Source organism: Molossus molossus, unplaced genomic scaffold, assembly GCF_014108415.1.
Source record: "Molossus molossus isolate mMolMol1 unplaced genomic scaffold, mMolMol1.p scaffold_m16_p_35, whole genome shotgun sequence".
NCBI classification, from domain to species: domain Eukaryota; kingdom Metazoa; phylum Chordata; class Mammalia; order Chiroptera; family Molossidae; genus Molossus; species Molossus molossus.
Window position 1 is genome coordinate 1175691 of NW_023425372.1, and position 20074 is coordinate 1195764.

Here is a 20074-nt window from a genome sequence, read left to right on the forward strand (position 1 = left end):
GCAACACTTGGGTAGCTGGGGGGCTTGTCTGCCCCACACAAACATGAAGCTGGGGGCTGGGGTGTCGGGGGTACCAGGCTTCCGTGGCCCCGCAGGGCATGGCTGTGTGGGGGCCTTGGTGAAAAGGGTGGGCGGGCAGAAGTGAGCACGCTCAGGCCCTGCAGGTGGTGGCCAGTAGCTGCCCTCAGGCCCACCCCAGCCCTCGGATTTCTGGGCCCTTCAGGGCGGGGCAGGGGGGCCCCAACTCTCAAAAATGCACATCGCACTCAGTCCTCCATCCGGTGCACACAGACGCAGGCCTCACAGGTCACTCCAGTGCCTTCTGCGTGCTGCCCTCTGGCTCCAGTCTGCACCCGAGGCCCGCTCCACGGGGAGCAGCCAGGGACAGTGGGCTCCTGCAACCTGGTGGCACTCCCAGGGCTGGGCCAGGTGCAAGGCCACGGTGACAAAACCCACACGGTCTGGCCAGCTCTGAGCAGGTGTGCACCCGCCACCAACCAACCCGAGGGACCTCGATACCCTCGGCCTCCGCTCAGCACCCTGCGGTCCCTCCACTGTGCAGCCGGGACAGGCAGCCCCGGGCCCAGGTGGCCTAGGTGTTCTAGAAGTAACTGCTGCTCCCTGGGGAAGGGTGGGCAGGGCTTCCCAGGCACCCACAGCTCTGGGCTCGCCCTAGGAACTGCTGCGTGTCTGGAGCCGTGTTCTCTGTCAGACACACAGTATATATATATTTAATACATATACAAAAGATTATTTAACAGTTAAATACATTCCACTGCGAACGTCCCACGGGGCAGGCCGTCTCCCCGCCACGAACACGGCAGCGCTGACGGAAAGCCTGACGTGGGCGCACCAGGCCCACGCCGGGCCACCAGCCTGAGTCAGAAGCACAACATAAATATTCCGGCCGGAGCACGTCCCTGCTGCAGGTGAGGCGCGTTCCTGACACGTGGCGGGCGGATCGGCCTGCAGTCGGGCACCTCACTCGGCCGGGACCTCGTACTTGAAGATGACGCTGAAGAGCCGGCCGCCCAGCCGCTCGGCCAGCCAGGAGTTCTTGATGACGGCCAGCTTCAGACACTCGCAGCGCAGGGCCGCGTGGTAGTTGGTGTGGATGGCGCGGCCCATGCCCTCGATGACCACCAGGTCCGTGCCGCGCTCCCGCACCAGCACGGCCAGCCCCTTGTCCAGGCGGCTTTGGGGAGGGAGAGGACAGTGAGGTGGGCTCGGGCGACACCAGGGTGGATGCCACACCCTGCCTGCCCCCCAGGGCATGGAGACCCCCCGCGATTCTGTGGGCTCCACGCGCAGCCTGCCGAGCGGCTGGGCCTCCCTCGCGCACAGGCAGCTTGGGAAGCTGGGCCTCAGTGACGCCCATTTTGAACTTGGAAGGATCTAGTCCTTCCCTGGGATCTGTCATCCTCTCTGCTAGTCAGCAGGGGGCCTGGAAAAGGGGTCACTACCGGGCAGATAAGGACTGACAGTCCCCTCCAAATGCTGGCTCCAGGTAGCTGGGGTCTTTATGCTCAGAACCCCAGGACAGACAGACTGACGGGAGGGTCGCAGCCTCAGGTGGGCCCACTGCCAGCCTCCGAGCCCGTGGCATGGGCGTCCGCTCCACCCGCCCCCAGGCTGAATGACGCAGCGATGGTCCCTGAGGAGAGAGGCTGACTGCACGGGGGGCGGGGGGCGGGGGGGCGCAGGTACCTGAGGTCCAGGCATGGGGAGCTGGAGCCTGTCTGCATCAGCACCAGTCTCTCCTCTCTGAGCGCGGAGCTGTGAGCACAAGGGCGGTGCCCGTGAGGTGGCCCCTGGAAACCCCACTGCGACCCCTCGGTCCAGGGCCCCAGGCCTCCCACCACGCTTACTGGACGACAGGGTCCATGGCCGCAATGCGCTCGGCCACGATGAGGGACTCGCTGTAGGTCACATCGTTCAAGGCAGGTCCCGAGTTGCACGCCAGGATGACCTGCAGTGGACACCCCAGCCTTTTGAGGGGCCTCGGCCACAACCCAGCACCACACCAAGCTGCTCCCCTGCCCGCCCAGAGCTGCGGCAGCCGCACAGCCCCTGGACACCCGTCACTGCTTGGCAGCCCACAGAAGAGCTGGCCCTCAGGTCCAGATGGAGACGGCCCGTGACTCGGGCAGGTCACCCCCTCGCCCGCACCTACCTGCCGCGCACCAAGGAGCAGCGCCAACCCCCCGGGAGCGGAGGAGCGGGCAAGGGTCCCGCGGGTAGCCCTCACACTCACCTCCGTCCCTCTAGACAGAAGCTCCCTGACAAAGGGGAAGACTCCCAAAATGACGTCTACTCCACTGTTATCTGCGAAAATTAAGGCACATTTGTGAGGGGGCCCCTGCAAGACAAAACCAGGACGTTCAGTTGGGGACAGGCGCGTCCAAGCATTTCAGACCCTCCACACTGCTCTCCACGGCCGAGGCCGAGGCGCTGGGTCCCGTGGGTGCTGGGCAGGGTCAGCCCGAGCTCCTCCCAGAGCTGCTGGCCCAGGCGACCTTCGTCCTGAGGTCAACTGAGCTACTCAGTGTCTCTGCAGGAGGCAGGTGTGGGACAGGGAATGGCCAGCTCGGGCTGACAGCTGGGCAGTGGTGAGATCCCGGCCCCCGGGTCGCCCGGGGACACCCCAGCTCCCCCCTCCTGTGGTCCCCGGTGGGCCCCACTGCCCGGGCTGTGTGCTGCGGCCCTGGGACAGAGGCGGGGCAGCTGCATGTACCTTCAGTCTCTGAAGCCACTTGCCGTAGGAGTCCACCAGCCAGGGCCGCTCTGCGGACACAGGGCTGCGGTCAGCAGGGCCCTCTCGGGCAGTCACCCTCCCCTCCCCCAGCGCCGTGGCAATGAGCTGCCCCCACCGCCCATCCCCCGCTTGGACCCGTCCCGCTGGAGGCCGCCCGGTGCCCCTACCTTCCAGCTTCCTCTTTGCCTCCTCAAACCCAAACTGGGGGTCAGAGTCCAGGACACTACGTGGGGAGGAGAAAAGAAAGTCTCACACACCCAGAACCTCAGCCCAACAGCTCACTGCAGACACGGAGGCTGTACCTTCCCCACTCCGCGGCGACTACCACCCTGGACTCTTACCCGTGGAAACGTCAATCCCAAACCCAGGGATGCGCTTGGGGACAGGCAGGGCTGCCACCTGCACCCCAAGGGCCCGCGCGCCCCCAAAGCCCAGCCCACCAGGGCCGTCTCCTCCTGCTGCCCCGCCCCGGGCCTGGAGAGTGGGCTGGCGGCCAGCACCTACTCAGAGACGGCCTTGGCTCCCCAGTCGAAGACGTTCCCGGCCAGCAGCCCCTTCGCCAGGGCCAGCTGCCGCTCCTCCCAGCCCAGCGCGTCCAGGGCGCGCACCACGCTCTGGAAGCACCTCAGCGCCACGCCGTTCTCCTTCTGCTTCACCTGCCGGAGACGGGGACACGGCCGCGCTGAGTGACGGGCGCCCAGCCGCGGACGCGGAGCCCGGGGCAGCGGGGCTCGTGGCCTCACTGCGCGGCCGACCCGCCGGCGCTGCAGCGCGCAGGTGGCGGGTGCTGACCCGGGCTCGGGCTCGCTCCAACTGCGCACGGAGGGCCCAGGAGGGCTCGGCCCACGCGGCGGGGGCGGCACAGAAGTGCCAAGGCTCCCACGGGCACACAGCCCCGCTCCCCCAGACCCTCCCGTGCAGGGAAGGGCAGTGGGAATCGCTCTGCCGCAGTGGCCGGGACTTTGCCCGCCCACTGCCCTGCACCTGGCCTCCTGGTCACAGTGGCCACCTGCCGGTCCCCAGCCCGCTGGTCAATCCTGAAAGCAAGACTGACGCCCGAAAACACCAACTGTGAGGGTCCAGGGACCGCAGGAGGCCTGGGAGAGGGGCGGGGCTTGAGGAGGCCCGGGAGGGGCGGGGCCTGAGGAGGCCCGGGAGGGGCGGGGCTCAGGACAGCAGCAGCGGCCGTGGTTGGGCACACCAGAACCAGGTCCCTCTGAGTCAAAACACAGGTGGCTGGTCCCAAACTTCCACCACCCAGTCCTGTTGCCAACCACCACCTCCCCCTCCACGGCCCCCCCTAACTGGCAGAGAGCTAGAGCCAGGAGACCTCTGCCGGGGTCCTCACAGGGCCTCCCTCCTTCCACAGCTCTTCAGTGGGCGCCACCAACGGAGGGGCCCCCGGCGGTCTCAGGAGACGGACCTTTGCCAAGCGGCTCCAGGACGCAGTCTGTCGCCAGCACTGGGGTTGGGCTGCTACTGAACCCACTCACTGAACAGCCTGTCTGTGCCCCCGCTCCCCATGTCCCCGCAGGCACGCGCCCACCCCAGGAGGCAGCACTCACTTTGGAGTAGGGGTCGGGGAAGTTGAACTCGTTCAAACAGTGCTCTCTCGTGTCCAGAAGGCTGCGCACGGTCAGGGTCCCATAAGCGCTGGGGACAGAGCCAGGCAGAGGCGGCTGAGCGGGCGGACACACCCTCCACGCACAGCGTCCAGGCACCGACAGGGGCGGAGGGGACAGCCGAGGGCCGGCCGTGCCGAGCATCCCTAGGCGTGTGGGCAGCACGTGTGCCGGGGCTCCGGGGGAACTCGGGGAGCAGCTCCCGCCCCCGCGTGAATGTGCATCCCCACGGGCGGCACCGGCACAGCCAAGGGTGCTGCTGGCACGTGCTGGGCTGGCCACGTGCAGCCCCAGGGACGAGGACACTCACAACGGCTGGTGTCGCAGTGTCTGCAGCTTGTCCCAGTACTTGTGGCGGAACTTCTCCGCCCTCTCGGCCGCGTCCGCAGACCCCGGCTGGCTGGCCACAGCGCGTCTCACTACCTGCGAGGACGGTGGTCAGCACAGACCCGCAGGCGAAGGGGAAGCGTCGACGGAAGCGCACTCAGCCCTGGGGACAGGCCTGTCTTCCTGGAAGGTCCATCTATTGGGGCCTCAATCTGAGAGGTGGGACTGGAGGTCACGGCTACCCCGACCCTAGGCTCTGACCCATGTCATCCGATACGAGTCCCCGAGAGGCCAGATGGCTCTGGATCGTCTCTGGAACCCACGTGGGGTCCAGGGCAGGATGGGACCCCGGGCCTGAAAACAGGCCCCAGGGGCCTCTCGAGGAGCTTTGTGGAGGGTCACCTGTTCCCTTGGGGCTCTGATGGCCTGAGCCATGACCCACCAGGGCCGGGAGTCGGCCACCGCTCTCCGGTCCAGTGCTTTCTGAAGAAACCAGCAAAGTGATTCACTGATTTACGGGAAACACCTCGCTGACACCACGTCCCAACAGACCGCCGGCAACCACGCTGCTCCCAAGAGAGAAAGCAGCCCTCCCGCTCCCTGGACTGGCTTCTGGTTACGCCCCACCCTTCACCGCGGCTCACCGCCGTGGGAACCCAGAGGGCCTGCGAGAGCTGCCCACAGCGTCCAGAGGCGCCTCCCTCACCCCGTCCAGGGCCTCCTCGAAGCAGGTGAGCCAGTACTCGCGAGCCAGGGCGTCGTCTGTGAGGTCCACCGTGTCGGGCACGTAGGAAGACGGGTCCAGGAGCAGCGGGAGGTTGACCAGCGGCCTCTCCAGCCGGTCCATCTCCAGCAAGTCGAACTGGGGGTCAGAAGCAGGGGGACACATCAGCTGCGCTTTCCCTCAAGGACCCAAACGAGCTTTCGCGACTCCTAGAACCGGCTTCTCTGAGACGGCGCGAGGTCGGCCCGGAGCTGCTCGCACGGTGAACATGCCGTCTCGGGCTCCGCCCACCCCGTCCCCACGTAGCCGCGGTGCCCTCATCTCTCTGGTGGCCAGAGACAAATGCCCTGGATCCCGAGTCTGCTCACTCACGAGGTCACATTCCCGCCTGGTCAAGGCAGCCTCCCGGTCGCCCACCCCCTAATGCCCGCTGGTTTCCTGCCAGCGTGACGCCCAGGGGCCCGTCAGCTGGGGCCTGTCTTTTCCAAATCCACGACCCCCGACACACCGGTGGCCTCTCGGGGCTGCCCAGCTGGCCCACCTGCATGCAGACCTCGCCCAGAGGTTCCTGCCCAGTGTCAGGCCCATCGCGCGGCCACAGCGACCCGTGGAGACAGGAAGCCCCAGCTCCTCCTTCCACAGCATGTCTGCTGACCACACACCGTCCAAAACCGCCTCCCCTGGATACGCTCAGGGAGGGCTGGGCACCTGGGCGTTGAGGACGCACGGTCGCTCACCGTGGCTCTGAGTTCTACCCTGGCAGGAGGGGGCTGCGTGTGCTCAGACGTGGCTGCGTTGGGCAGCCGTCCAGGGCGAGTGAACTCCTCGGCCCGCAGGTGACGACCCTGGTGGCACCGCAGCCCTGGACCTCGGCCCTTTTCTGCCAGGAGCTGACCGGCAAACTAGTGTGTCTGTAGGAGCAGGCGTGCAGACGGGCTGGTCTGGGCAGGACCGTCACGTGAGGGAGACACTGGCTCTCAGAACGCACTGTGACGGAGCTCAGTCTGGGACCAGCCGGGCACGTCCACGTGGATGGGAGGTGTGGCAGGGACCTCGAGCCGCCTCCCCGTGTCCTGCCTGCAGTCTCGGGCTCCTGCTCATGCTGAGCTCTGCCCTGTGTTGGCTGCTGGTCCCGCACCCTCCAGTCCACGCGGGAACCAGCCAGCAGGCGCGGGAGGGCCCGCAGCAGGGCGCACACCACCCGACAGACCAGCCTGGGGAGGGAGACGTCGAGGCCCGAGCACCATCTCTGCTGCAGGCCAGGGCCACTGGCCCCGGGAAGCCCAGCGAGGGCCCACACAGACCAGCCAGCAGGCGCGGGAGGGCCCGCAGCAGGGCGCACACCACCCGACAGACCAGCCTGGGGAGGGAGATGTGGAGGCCCGAGCACCATCTCTGCTGCAGGCCAGGGCCACTGGCCCCGGGAAGCCCAGCGAGGGCCCACACAGACCAGCCAGAGGAGGCACACTCATGGGCTGTGCCCCCAAAAGCCATGTTGCTGGAAGGCGGGCACACCACCTCGTGGGGCACCTGCGTCCCCGGCCGGCAGTCAGTAGGGTGGCATTCCCGCGGGCGCCCAGACCCACCCCTGAACTAGCCTAGCCCGTGGCAACTGCTCACCGGGTCACAAGCGACGTGCCCTTTGGCGTGTGGCCCACCAGGAGGGCACGGCGACCGCACCTTGTGTGTGAGGCTGATGCTGCACAGGCTCAGCAGCCGGGAGCCCCTGCCTCACGGTGGTCCCCCCAACCCGGGACTTCGGGAAGGGCTGACACCCTCCAGGGAGAGCAGCTTGGTGTGCGCAGTACTGACTGAAGCCACCACAGACACGGTGCAAGGGACCAGGCTCGGGTGGGTCCCCGACTCTGCTGTGAGGGCCCCCGGCCCTGGGAAAGGCCCCCTTCCTCCCTGCAAACCCAGGGGCTGGACTGCAGGGGTCCGAGGCGCCTGCCCAGTGTTTGCACAACCCAAGAACACTAAGCAAGGGAGGAGAGCAAGCCCCCAAGTCCGACCAGGAGATGGCGCCACGGCTACACAGGGCTTTCCTCGGGGACCACGGCGAGAACTGCGGCTGGCGCCTCACGAGGGACCCAGACAGGCGCAGACCCACACTCACGGTGCCGCTCTTCGCCCGCTGTGTGGGGTAGAGCTCGGGGGACGAGCTCATCAGCCCGGAGCTGCCTGCGTAGTTCTCTCCCCAGCTGTACTGGTTCGGGTCTGCGGAGGGAGAAGCAGGTCAGCCTGGGGCGCCCGGGAAAGGACAGCGCCCAGGGTCTCGGCGACGCCAGGTGAGCGGGTTTGTTCCGTGTCACTTCTTACCAGCCGCGAAACCTAGGAAGTGACCCTCTACAGCTTTTGAAGCTTCTCAAGAAATGCTTCTCTAACGTATCTTAGACGAGAAAGTGGACTGCAAGACCCAGCGAAGGGCGATGAGCCCCACCCCCGGAGCCTGCCCTGTGCTCCCGGGCAGAGCGACACCCGCAACTCCTCCTAGTTCCTTTGTTCACTTTCTAAACCCTCACCTGACACGTTTTCACTGACTTGAGACAGAGAGGAAGAGAGAGAGGGAGACATCAGTCAGCTGCCTCCTGTACGGTGCCCCTCCCAGGGATCGAACCCTAGCCTTCCGGCGCATAAGACAATGCCCCACCCGAGTCGCCAGCCAGGGGTCCCAGCTCCTTCCACAACAACAGACAGAGGGACCTTGGCCAGGAGACCGAGCTTGACCGACTGGGGAGGTGGGGGATGCCTCCGGAGGTGAGGACACGCCTGCGGCCCCTACACAGAGCCTGTGTCACTCGCAAGGACCCTAATTATGTCCCACACAAGCCCACATGAGCCAGTTTGCACCACCCCTGAGCAGAGTCCCAGCCAAGGGCGCTGGCTCCGCCACCACCGGAACGGGACCCAGGCACAGCCAGCACGTGCCACTCGGCGCTGTGTCCGCAGCGGGAAAGCTGAGGGGGGAGGGCCGGACCGGGCAGCGCCAAGGACCCATGCAGCCCCCTCCTGTGAATGCCCACGCCCGCCCTCACAGGCCCAGGCCGTGCCCATGCTGCACTACTCACTGTCCTGCTCAGCTCCTTTCAGGAACGCTCCTATGGCGCCCAGGTAGCCCTCGTGTCTCAAGAACAGCGCCTGGACTTCCCCCTGTGGCGGCAAAACCCCGCTACAGCAGCCTCGCCACGCACACAGCTGTGCGCCCAGCTTTAGCGCCGCCTGACCAGCGTCCCTCCGCCCGCTGGGCCCTGGGTTGTGCACGGTGATGGGCTGAGGGGGCCGTGCACGGTGACGGGCTGAGGGGGCCGTGCAGGGTGACGGGCTGTCGGGGCCGTGCAGGGTGACGGGCTGTCGGGGCCGTGCAGGGTGACGGGCTGTCGGGGCCGTGCACGGTGACGGGCTGTCGGGGCCGTGCAGGGTGACGGGCTGTCGGGGCCGTGCAGGGGAACGGGCTGTCGGGGGGGCCGTGGCACGGTGACCGGCTGACGGGGCCGTGCAGGTGGACGGGCTGTCGGGGGCCGTGCAGGGTGACGGGCTGATGGGGCTGTGAAGGGTGAAGGGCTGTCGGGGCCGTGCAGGGTGACGGGGACGGGCTGTCGGGGCCGTGCACGGTGACGGGCTGTCGGGGCCGTGCAGGGTGACGGGCTGATGGGGCCGTGCAGGGTGACGGGCTGTCGGGGCCGTGCAGGGTGACGGGCTGATGGGGCCGTGCACGGTGACGGGCTGTCGGGGCCGTGCAGGGTGACGGGGTGACGGGCTGTCGGGGCCGTGCACGGTGACCGGCTGTCGGGGCCGTGCAGGGTGACGGGCTGACGGGGCCGTGCAGGGTGACGGGCTGTCGGGGCCGTGCAGGGTGACGGGCTGTCGGGGCCGTGCAGGGTGACGGGCTGACGGGGCCGTGCAGGGTGACGGGCTGACGGGGCCGTGCAGGGTGACGGGCTGACGGGGCCGTGCAGGGTGACGGGCTGATGGGGCTGTGCAGGGTGACGGGCTGTCAGGGCTGTGCAGGGTGACGGGCTGTCGGGGCTGTGCAGGGTGACGGGCTGTCGGGGTTGTGCAGGGTGACGGGCTGTCGGGGCCGTGCACGGTGACGGGCTGAGGGGCGCGGCACGTGACGGCTGTCGGGGCCGTGGTGCACGGTGACCGGCTGACGGGGCCGTGCAGGGTGACCGGCTGCGGGGCCGTGCAGGGGGAGCGGCTGACGGGCCGTGCAGGGTGACGGCGTCGGGGCGTGCAGGGTGACGGGCTGGCGGGGCCGTGCAGGGTGACGGGCTGTCGGGGCCGTGCAGGGTGACGGGCTGTCGGGGCCGTGCAGGGTGACGGGCTGTCGGGGCCGTGCAGGGTGACGGGCTGTCGGGGCCGTGCAGGGTGACGGGCTGTCGGGGCCGTGCAGGGTGACGGGCTGTCGGGGCCGTGCAGGGTGACGGGCTGTCGGGGCTGTGCAGGGTGACGGGCTGACGGGGCCGTGCAGGGTGACGGGCTGACGGGGCCGTGCAGGGTGACGCCGGTCGGGCCGTGCAGGGTGACGGGCTGACGGGGCCGTGCAGGTGACGGGTCGGGCCGTGCAGGGTGACGGGCTGTCGGGGCCGTGCAGGGTGACGGGCTGACGGGGCTGTGCAGGGTGACGGGCTGACGGGGCTGTGCAGGGTGACGGGCTGTCGGGGCTGTGCAGGGTGACGGGCTGTCGGGGCTGTGCAGGGTGACCGGCTGTCGGGGCTGTGCAGGGTGACGGGCTGTCGGGGCTGTGCAGGGTGACGGGCTGTCGGGGCCGTGCACGGTGACCGGCTGACGGGGCTGTGCCCCAGTGCGGAAAGCAAGAGCCTGCCGCTCGAAGAAACAGCACGACTTCGGCAAAGTGAACCCCCGCCCACCTGCCCGTCTGCCAGGGGCGGTGCCCCATCTGTGGGCCCTGCGCCCCGCCCAGCGTGACAGGCACCTCGAAGCTCACTGGAAGCTCTCACAGTGGGAGACACTCCCTAGAATGCTCGCCCTTGGCCACATGCCCAGCTCAGACACTGCCGCGGGCCCCAGTGTGCATGCCTGGGACTCACCCGAGGGAAGAGGCGGGAGGCCGGGCACCCACTGCCCGAGGGCTCAGCCGCCTGCCTTTGGCCCCCTCCCTCCGGGTGGGCGGGTTCTGAAGACACCGAGGCCGCCCTGAGCGCCTGGAGGAGCCAAGTTGGGGAGGCCAGGGCGTGGGGGATGGGAGCCGTCACCTTGGAGAAGAAGTTAATGCTGTAGGTGATGGTGCGCATGGTGACAGGGTGGCCCCGGATGAAGAAGCCGCCGAAGTAGACCCGGTCCAGGCCGTGGAGCTTCGCGTAGAGGCAGGCGAGCTGCCCGATGTCGTTGCTGATCATGTGCAGCAGGCTCTTGGCCATGTCCTCCGGGGAGAACTCTGGGACAGAGAGCGAGCAGAGCTCTACGGGGCAGGAACCCCGAGAGCACGGGCGGGTGGACCGGGAGAGCGAGCGGGACACAGGGTACCTTGGTCGGTGGTGGCCGACTTTCCAAAGCTACTGGCGATGAGGTTGCCGCTGAGCCCCAGGGTCTGGTGGGCCCCGCCATAGATGTCCTGCACCAGCATGTCCACGTTGGCGTGCTGCCCCCTGGAGGCCAGTTGCAGGAGCTCATCGAACTTCTGCAGGCAGAGCAGAAAGGAACAGTGAGGTGTCGGGAGCAGGGGGACCCCTATGGCCCTGAGACCAAGCCCATGGAGGGAAGCAAGCTGTGTGCGGGGCACGGAGAGACGGGCAGGACGCATGGACCTGCAGCTGAGCCACGCTCTGGCCGACAAGATGCCCGTCCTGCAGGGGCCCGGGAAAGAAGGCGAGGCCTAGGGAGGAGCCCCTTCATAGCCACCTGCCAAGCACAGCCTCGGACCCTACAGGTGCCGGCCCTCCGGAGCGGGTGGGGAAACCGCAGAGCCAGGAGCACCTTCCCGCAGCTGCCAGGTACCTTTGTTTTGGTGAGCAGAGCCCCCAGTCCCCAGAAGGTGCCACCACCAATGGAGCTGCCGCCGATCCACTCGAACCTGTCCTCTGTCTCCACCTGGGAGTGAAGGCAGGCAGATGCACCACGAGCAGGCCCCAGCCTACACCCGCAGGCTTCGGGGAGGCGGTGGCCAGGGGGTGTCCCCAGACCTGGGTGATGGTGCTCTTAAAGGCCACACCTGGGCAGGCTGGAGCAGGGCACCTTCTGTGGGCACTGTGCACCGGGCACCCTGCACACGGCTTGAGCCATGAACAGAGCCAGGCCTGAGTCCTCCGTCTGCCCCGTCCCTGTGTCCAGACCCGAGTCCCGTCTGCCCCGTCCCTGTGTCCGGCCCGAGTCCCGTCTGCCCCGTCCCTGTGTCCAGGCCCGAGTCCCGTCTGCCCCGTCCCTGTGTCCAGGCCCGAGTCCCGTCTGCCCCGTCCCTGTGTCCAGGCCCGAGTCCCGTCTGCCCCGTCCCTGTGTCCAGGCCCGAGTCCCGTCTGCCCCGTCCCTGTGTCCAGGCCCGAGTCCCGTCTGCCCCGTCCCTGTGTCCAGGCCCGAGTCCCGTCTGCCCCGTCCCTGTGTCCAGGCCCGAGTCCCGTCTGCCCCGTCCCTGTGTCCAGGCCCGAGTCCCGTCTGCCCCGTCCCTGTGTCCAGCCCGAGTCCCGTCTGCCCCGTCCCTGTGTCCAGGCCCGAGTCCCGTCTGCCCCGTCCCTGTGTCCAGATCCGAGTCCCGTCTGCCCTGTCCCTGTGTCCAGCCCGCACCCCTGGGCCCGCCAGGCTGACATAGCACGGGCTGCACAGACCAGTGCCGAGTCACCTCGCCCCACGAAGCCCAGCCTCACCTTCACGATGGAGACCCCAGAACCGATGTTGACTAGGAGGTACGGGAAAATGTTAGGGTGATTTGTCTGAAACCGGAATTCAGGGTCGGAATCTTTCTGATACATGAAGGCCTCGTGCGGGATGTTCTTTAACACAAAGTTGCACCCCTTTATCAAGCACGTCATCACGTCCTCCTTGTCGACTCTGCAAAGAAGGAGCCCGGCCACTGAAACAGCAGGGGCCACAGAAAGGGCCCCGCCGCAGCCCCAGCATCTCCTGGACACACCCCTGCCCGGGCCCAGCTCAGCGCCCAACCCCACAGATACACGTGGTTCTCCGCAGAGCGACCCGGAAGGTGAGTGCCCTCTGTACTGGGTGCACTGTGGACGCCAGCACCCGGAGCCAGAGTGCACGCCCCATAAGGACGGTCCTGCCGCAGCTCCCACAGCTGGGCCGCAGCCTCGGCAACCTCTGCCCAGCAGGGCAGGGAGCATCGCTGGAGGGCAGACTTCACCTTCCTCCTGGGCTGGCCAGCTGCATCCTGCTGCAGTGGGTCCCAGGGCCAGCCCCAGGGCCGCCGCCACCTGCCCCCAACAGCCTCACCATGGTTGTGGGGTATTAGGGGTCCACCGGGTGGGGCAGGTGCAGGAGCCAGGTCTACCTTGGCTACCGCTGCTTAAGAGCCCAACCCGTGCCCTGGCGGGTTTGACAAAGTGTTAGAGCGTCGGCCTGCGGACCAGAGAGACCTGGGTTCGGTTCCTACTGAGGGCACGTACCTTGGTTGTGGTTTGTTCCCGGCCCTGGTTGGGGTCATGTGGGTGGCAACCACTCTGTGTGTCTCTCTCACATTGATGTTTCTCTCTCTCTTCCTCCCTCTCTCCCTCGCTCTATCTGAAGATAAATGCAAAAATGTCCTCGGGTGAGGATAAAAAAATGAAGAGCCTGACCCGAGAACTAAAGCCACCGCCCTGCACCCTTAGGGCCGAGGCCCCCTCACCTCAGCCGCAGCTTCTCCTCAATGAGGTCCTTGAACTTGTAAGCCCCGCCCCCGGTCGCCTGGATGACCTGTGTCTCTGTGTGGACCAGGTGGTCTTTAATAAAGTCCAGGCAGGCCTCCATGTAGGCGTTCTCGAACTTGACGAAGTGCAGCCGGGCAGTCACCTCCTCCTGCACAGAGACCTCGTAGGGCGACTCCTGGTCCTGCTCTGAGTCCTGGGGGTAGAGTGGGGGAGTCCTGTGCGCACGCGCTGGGAGCAGGGGTGACCCGCCACCAACCTGAGGCCGCTGAGCACCCACCCAGCTGCGCCAACCCTCTCCGTCATCCCTAGAACGGGCAGTGCTCTGGCCACCAACCTGAGGCAGGAAGCGGGGCGGAGCGGGGGGGGGGGGTGAGCAGGCTCCCGGTGGGAGCAGCAGGAGCAGCAGGTGCTCCTGCTGGATCTTTGGGGCAGTGGGCTGCGCTGGGAGGGGCACCAGAAACCTCACAGGGCCGAGCTGAGCTGGGAGAGCAGGGCAGGGACAGCAACTGGGAGACAAGCTGGGAGGCACCCCTGGCCTGCCTGGGGCTGACCCCAGAGCCTGCCAACCTGGACGCCAGGAGGCTCACCTGGCCTGAGAGGTCGAAGGACCTCACCCTGGCGACTTTGTGCTGGACGGTGGAGTAGTAGGCCAGCTTGGTCAGTGACCCGCCTGCGGAGACACAAACACACACGTTCATTGGTGGACAGAAGGGACCGAGACTCAGCCTTCCACGCGCTCTCCTTTCCCGGACTTGGGTCAGGCGGCAGGGCATCTGCTGCCACTTGAACTCGAAGACCCTGCAGGCACCAAGCGGAGGGGGAGGGGCTCCAAGACCCACAGGCTCCTCGCGGGCCTCGAGCGGCCTGTGCACCGAGTCCCGGGGGAAGGAGCTGCCCTACTTCTGGGCAACCTTAGAGCTCATTATCAGTTTAGGAAAGTTCTGTTTCAAGCTCTGATCTTGAAAACGACCCAAAGTAAAAAGCTGACAAATCCACTGTTTTCACTGAAAAGCATGTGCTTCACGGCCTGTGGTTACAAGAGGGGAAGGAGGCCAGTTTCCCAGTGTGGACAGGCTGCAGGGGCTGCTGTCACCAGGAACGTCCAAGGCCTTGGGCCCGAGAGCAGAGTGACCACAGGAGGCCACCGAGGGCAGCAAGGTCTCGTCCCCATGGCCAGGCCCCCGGGCCATTGCCAGAGACCAAGTATCAGGAAGTAGCGGGGGCCTTTGTCTGCCTGAAACACATCTCAGAGCAGGTGAAAGGGCTCCCAGAGCATCGCTTCGAGGCTGAGCTCCGGGGAGCACTCCAGGGTGGGACAGGAGGCGCCCAAGGCTCCAGGTTCTGCCGCGGCAGTGCCGGCCAGGACGGCAGACAGGAGGAGCGACCTGCTCAGAGCCACAAAGAGACTCTAAAACAGGGGGTTTCTTCCGGGGCCCGACAGAAATAAGGCAGACATTCCCATGACGGACGATAAGAGGAGGCGGGAATCACTTTCCAACCACCGCCTGGTGAATTCAAGTCGACAAACATGTGGGAACACCAAGGTCCGTTAGGGCCATACTCTTCCCGGTCACATGATGCACACTGCCTGTCCTGTCTGAGTCGCCAACGGCAGTGTGGATGGACCCCGACCACCAGGACTGTCTCCACCCCCCCAGGAGAGAACAGACGAGGCCGAGTGTGAGTGGTGACGGGCATGCAGGCCAGTCAGTCCGGAGCAGTGCGCTCCGAGCCTTTCGGGAGCAGGAACTCAGCTGTGCTCAGGACCCCCACAGTTTGAGCAAATGCCATCATGGCCGTCCAGGGCAGGGAGCAGCCCGTGCTCCACCTGGGCCGACAGAGAGGACCTGCGCAGCTTCCCTTCGGCGCCTGAGCCAGGACCCTTTGGTTCACCGAGCCCTGCGGCCCTGGCACTGCTGTCCTCTGCCGCCTCTCTGACCCGCTCGTCCCCAAGGGAGGCTGTACACCAGCTCACCTCAGCACCCTGCAGGCCCTGCCACTTCACCCGAGGGTCCCTCCTGCTGCCTGTCAAGTGTGTGTTGACAGGTGGGATGTCCCTGGTGCTTTCAAAGTGGGAATCCACCTGCTGACTTGGGTGCCCGTCCAGGGGACACGGCCAGCCGAGAACACAGAGCCCTGAGCTTTCCTGGAGAGGCTCAGGTGAGGGCAGAGCAGACAGACAAGCCTGTCTGTGAACCAGACTGTGGACAAGCACACGGCCGGGGGACCCCGGGCTGAGGACTCGGCCGGAGCCGCACTGACAGAAAAAAAGTCTGTCCTACGGACAAAGAACATGTCTTTGAGGAACTAGACACGGCACCAGAGGGAGACTTCCAAGAGAGAAAATACTGTCACTAAAAATATCCCTTTGCACAGCTCTGCCAAGGAACCCCACCTGGGCTAGGCCCTGGACGGCAGGCCGCTCCAGGCCCCTCGGGGGCAATTCTTCCCTCCAGGGCTGCCCGCCCTGGGGGCCCCAGCAAAGGTAAGCGCCAGGCAAGCCCACTTTCAGCTGCATTTCAGAAATGCGACTGTTCCCTCAGGGCAGAACCCCCAGTGGAGGGAGGCAGAGCCAGTCTGAACCTGAGCTCACGCTGCACAGGACCCATCCCAGCATGGGCAGCGGGCCCTGAGGGGCTGACCAGAGCCCCTGGAGAGGCCTGGCTGTGGACCACCCGCGGCTGGGCTCCCACGCCCACCATGTCCAGCCCACCATCCGGGTGGTCACCCAACCGGTCAGGTTCCCTGGAACCGGTCCTCCGCCTGTCTTCACCGGCTGCCCCACCGCCCACCTGGCCTCCAGCCATCTCACACCCGCCACCACACCAGTCCCCCGCCCCCGGAAGCCCAGCGGTTTCAGGGTGCGCACTCTGACCGCCGCCACGTTTCCACTCACTGCTCCCCACTTCCCTAGAGGGCATCCTCCCCCCGCCCGTGACTCGGTTGACCTCCAAGGACAGGGCAGTGGCGAGTGCACTGAGCACCACGGCTGGGTCCTCCCGATGGGCCGGCTTCTCTGGGACAGAGGGTCCAGACCAGCATCTACTGGGCGGCAACGGTGGTCTGGTGCGGGCGGGCAGCACAGCGACCACGGCCGCTGGGAGGTGGACAATCACATTCGCAGGCTCAGGCCGCGGCCCAGGTCCCGCCAGGCGGGAGGTGCAGAGCCGATGGGCCGACGCCCCGGGCCGCCGCGTCCAGGAAGCCCTCCGTCCTGGCCGCGGGCGGAGCGGAGGGCGTGGCCGGCCGGGGCTGGCGGCCTACCAGCTGGGTGACCTCCCGCCCCCGGTCCTCGGCGGTGACCGCGGGGTGCGGGGAGCGGGGCAGGGAGGCGCAGGCGAGTGCGGGGCGGGGGCTCCCTGCGCCGCGGGAGACGCGGAGGCTTTGCCCAGAGGCCGGCGGCGGTTCCGAGCCCCCGACAGCTCGTCGAAACTCCCGCCAAACGGCCACCGTCCGACAGCACGGCCTGCAGGGCTGGGTTCCGGGCGGCCGCCAAGGCTTCCCGCGGCCAGTGCTGGGGCTGCCGCCCGTCCACATCCCAGGCCCCGACACTGGGCCCCGCATCTGCCTCCGGACGGGACAGCCACCTCCTCGGCGGCCGGACAGGCCCCACGGCGCGGCTCCCCCTCCGCAGGCTGGACTACGAGGCCCAGCATGCCCCGCTCCGGCCGCGCGGCGCCTGCCGGGAGCTGAAGTCCGGCCTCCGCGACGAGCGTGCACACCGGCGGCGCGAGGACTACAAGGACCGTCAGACCCTGCGCGCCGGCAGCCCGCGGACTACGAGGCCCGGCAGGCCGTGCGCGCCGGCGGCCCGCGCCCCGCCCTTCGTCCTTGCCACCGCCCCCGGCCCGCCAAGCCAGCCGCCCGCGCCCACGCCCGCTGCGCGCCGCCCCGCTCCCCGCGCCCGGCCGCCGCTACCGATGTCTATGGCGAAGTGCTTGGCGTTCTCCAGGTTGCGGAAGATCTCGTCGGGGGGCAGCGTGATGCTCTTGTCCAGGCTGTCCCCGCTGCTCCCGCTGCCGCTCGTTCCACGCTCCGCCATTTTGAATGTGCCCGGCCAGCCTCATCAGCCATGGAGATATATGCGCATATATTTGACTGCTAAACACCTCCCGCGCATAGATTATGCTAATGAGGCATCTGGGCCGGCCCCGCCCCTCCCGCCTCCTGGGTCCAGGCCGATGGAGGGCCGACTGGGGCCGGCCCGGGCGGGGGTCCCAGAGGCCCGGTCCGGAAGGGAGCCCAACACAAAACCTCTGCACTGTTGTCTTTGTTCTTTCACAGAGCTGGCCGGGTGCTGGCCTCAAGTGCTCTGAGCTGGGGTAGGGGGACACCTGGGGCTTGCTGATCCGCAGAGACCTGCCTCTCTCAGTGAGTCCGGCTGTAAGCCTGGCACCTGGCACCTGGCACGTGTGACCCATCGCCTAGGTCTCCAGGGATGCTGGGCTGTCGATGCCAACAGTCCCGTGCCAGACAGGTGTTGAGGACCCTGCCCTCGAGGCGCCCCCAGTGCAGGATGGCAGATGCACCTGCCACGGGAAGATGTGTGCTTTGATGGCCCGATCTGCAGAGTGCAAGGGAGCCTGCCTGGAGGAGGCTGCCTTCTGGCAAAAGGGGGATCTATGGGCATTTGCAAGGAACAAGCCCAGAAAGCTCAAAGAGCTGGAGCAGTGACACAGGTGGTGGTGTGGACAGGGTTCCAGGGCCAGTCGCTGAGAAGCCCGCACTAGCTTGGGGACCCTTAACGGATGTGTCCCTTCAGAGACATTGGGTGCTTTGGGAAAGGACCCAGTGTTGGAAGCAGACACAGGGCCCCAGGTGACCCTAGGTTGGTAACTTCATTCCTCTGGACCGTAGCCACCTCCCGAGCATGCCAGAAGCTGGGCAGGCAGGGCAGTGGAGCACAGGCCTGCGGAGCAGCGGAAAGAGCTCCGGGGCTGATTCACAGGAGGGGCGTGAGTCAGCGCATGGGGTGGCGGGGTGGGCAGCAAGTGTCTTCCAAGGGGGTGGGAGTGCGGCTCTAGGTGGGGAGGCCTGGGGTGGAAGAGTGCAGAGGGTCTCCTCCTCCGGAGCTTCTCCAGCATCCAGAACCCTGAGCAGTGGGGCGCCTGTGGGCCGTCCTGGCCAGGAGGCACACACCACCCCATTGATTGATGTCCCTGCTGTATATACTGTGAACGCTTGAGATGGAGGAGGTGGAGGCTCCCTGTCCTCTGCTCACCACTCCAGGGACTCCACAGGGACCCCGGAGGCCACTGGCAGACACTGGGCTGGCCTGGAGGGGTCTGTTGGACAGTCCGTGCAGAGAGGGCGGAAAGGGATGGAAGGTGGAGGGGAGAGAAGTTCAGAGCCCAAAGGAGGGAGGGCAGGGCTGGGCCCTGCATCTCTGAAAATAATTCCCTGTTGTCCCCTGTCCAGCTCCTTCCACTCCCCACAGGGTGGATCTTGCCCCTTGGCAAGCCAGGGTGCCTCTATTTCTTGCAAACTCAACCATCACCCTGCAGCCTGCCTAAAAATAGGTGCCCTTTTCGAGGTGAGGGACTGCCCTTGGCAGGTTATCACCAGCACTGCTTGTTCCGGTCCTGGTGCGCAGCCAGCCCGCGGGGAGGGCAGGGAAGCCACCTGTGGGCCGGCCAAGCAGGTGCCCCCAGGAGCTTGTGCAGAGATGGGTGCTGCCGGCCATTCGGGAAGGGTCAGGTTGGGGAAGAACATTTTCCCTGTATGTCTGGCCCAGCTAAATCCCTTTTGTTGCCGCGAGAGCTCCAGTGCAGGCCTTCGGTCCCTCAGCCGGACAGAACTGAAGGTCCCGCAGCTGTCACTTTACCCCTCCCCTTCAGGGAGCTAGTGAGAGGCCTGGGGTAGAGATCCCACCCCCTGCACACCGGGTAGTGTGTGATCCAAGGCTGCCTGCTTCTCACTCCGCTTCCCTCCCCGCCAGCTTCTCCCCAGCCTCCGTCCTTCCTTCCTGCCCTCCCGGGACCCAGCCCTTCCTCCCGTGTCCAGAGGGTCCCACCCACGGTTGCACACATGATAGTGCCCCCTCTCCTTCACCCCGGGAGCCCCGGCTGCCTGGTGGCTGCCGAGGACACTTGTGAGGCACAAGAGACAGACGTGGAGGACGGAATAGTCAGGTTTTATTGGAAGTCTGCAGAACAGCTGTGTGGCTCCCATGTGACCGAGTTCAGATTCTGAGTACAGAGTCAAGCCCCCACGCACCCACCCACGCAGGAATCCTTTAAGGATCATGGTGGAGACCCCCGCCCTCCCCACACAGCCCACTGTGAGCCCCTACCAGACAACCAAGCCCACGCGGTGGCCCGTGGGCCTGGGCTCCGCGAGCAGCTTCCTCGCCCTTCCAGGCTGACACTCTTTCCTATGAGGAGGCACCTTGAGTAACGCCTTCACAAAAGGCAAATGTGCCCACGGCAGGCACGCCCGCTGGCCGGACCCACGCCCGGCAGCAACAGGCCCTGAAGAACGTCCTCGTACAAGCAGGGGCACCGAGCCCCCAATGCCTACAAACGTCATAGAACCCCGGGCAGCGGGGACTTCGCAGAAGTCACTTGCTGAAATGCAAACACAGAACAACCCCATGGGGTCAGACACTTGGCAGAAGGTGGGCCCTGACTGTCCTAAATGACAAGGGCTCTGCGCACACATTCTCAGAATGACCCTACCGCTGGCCCGCCAGCCTGGAGCGGACCTTCAGAGAGAAGGGGCCGTCCAAGCCCCGGGCGAGGCAGATAGCGGGGAAGCGCTTCCGCACGCACCAGGGGAACGAACGGCCGGCCCTCTGGTCCCGGGGCAGCAGCCCGCACGTCCCGCCAGG

The 20074-nt window shown here is 66.6% G+C and overlaps 1 protein-coding gene across 1 annotated transcript; it reads right to left on the reverse strand.

Moving 5' to 3' along the window:
- Window positions 1–795: 795 nt before the first annotated feature.
- PANK4 (pantothenate kinase 4 (inactive)) lies at window positions 796–17329 on the reverse strand. Its single transcript, XM_036281463.1, has 19 exons — window positions 17164–17329; window positions 13833–13915; window positions 13224–13438; window positions 12247–12430; window positions 11387–11479; window positions 10916–11069; window positions 10645–10826; window positions 8497–8578; window positions 7545–7645; window positions 5411–5566; window positions 4688–4800; window positions 4321–4408; window positions 3260–3411; window positions 2923–2978; window positions 2735–2784; window positions 2255–2359; window positions 1869–1969; window positions 1708–1776; window positions 796–1195 (listed from the first exon to the last, which is right to left on the reverse strand). Exons 1-19 carry the CDS (start codon window positions 17285–17287, stop codon window positions 982–984), a joined length of 2322 nt encoding a protein of 773 aa, XP_036137356.1. The 5' UTR covers window positions 17288–17329; the 3' UTR covers window positions 796–981.
- Window positions 17330–20074: the final 2745 nt, after the last annotated feature.

Bases quoted from the DNA above. Each gene is read 5' to 3' on its own strand.
- PANK4 (XM_036281463.1), bottom strand. From the start codon at position 17,287: ATGGCGGAGCGTGGAACGAGCGGCAGCGGGAGCAGCGGGGACAGCCTG. The intron at 13,439-13,832 runs GTGAGCCTCCTG...CTCTACCCCCAG, and splicing joins CCTTCGACCTCTCAGGCCAG to GACTCAGAGCAGGACCAGGA. The intron at 8,579-10,644 runs GTGACGGCTCCC...TTGCCGCCACAG, and splicing joins GCATTAACTTCTTCTCCAAG to GGGGAAGTCCAGGCGCTGTT.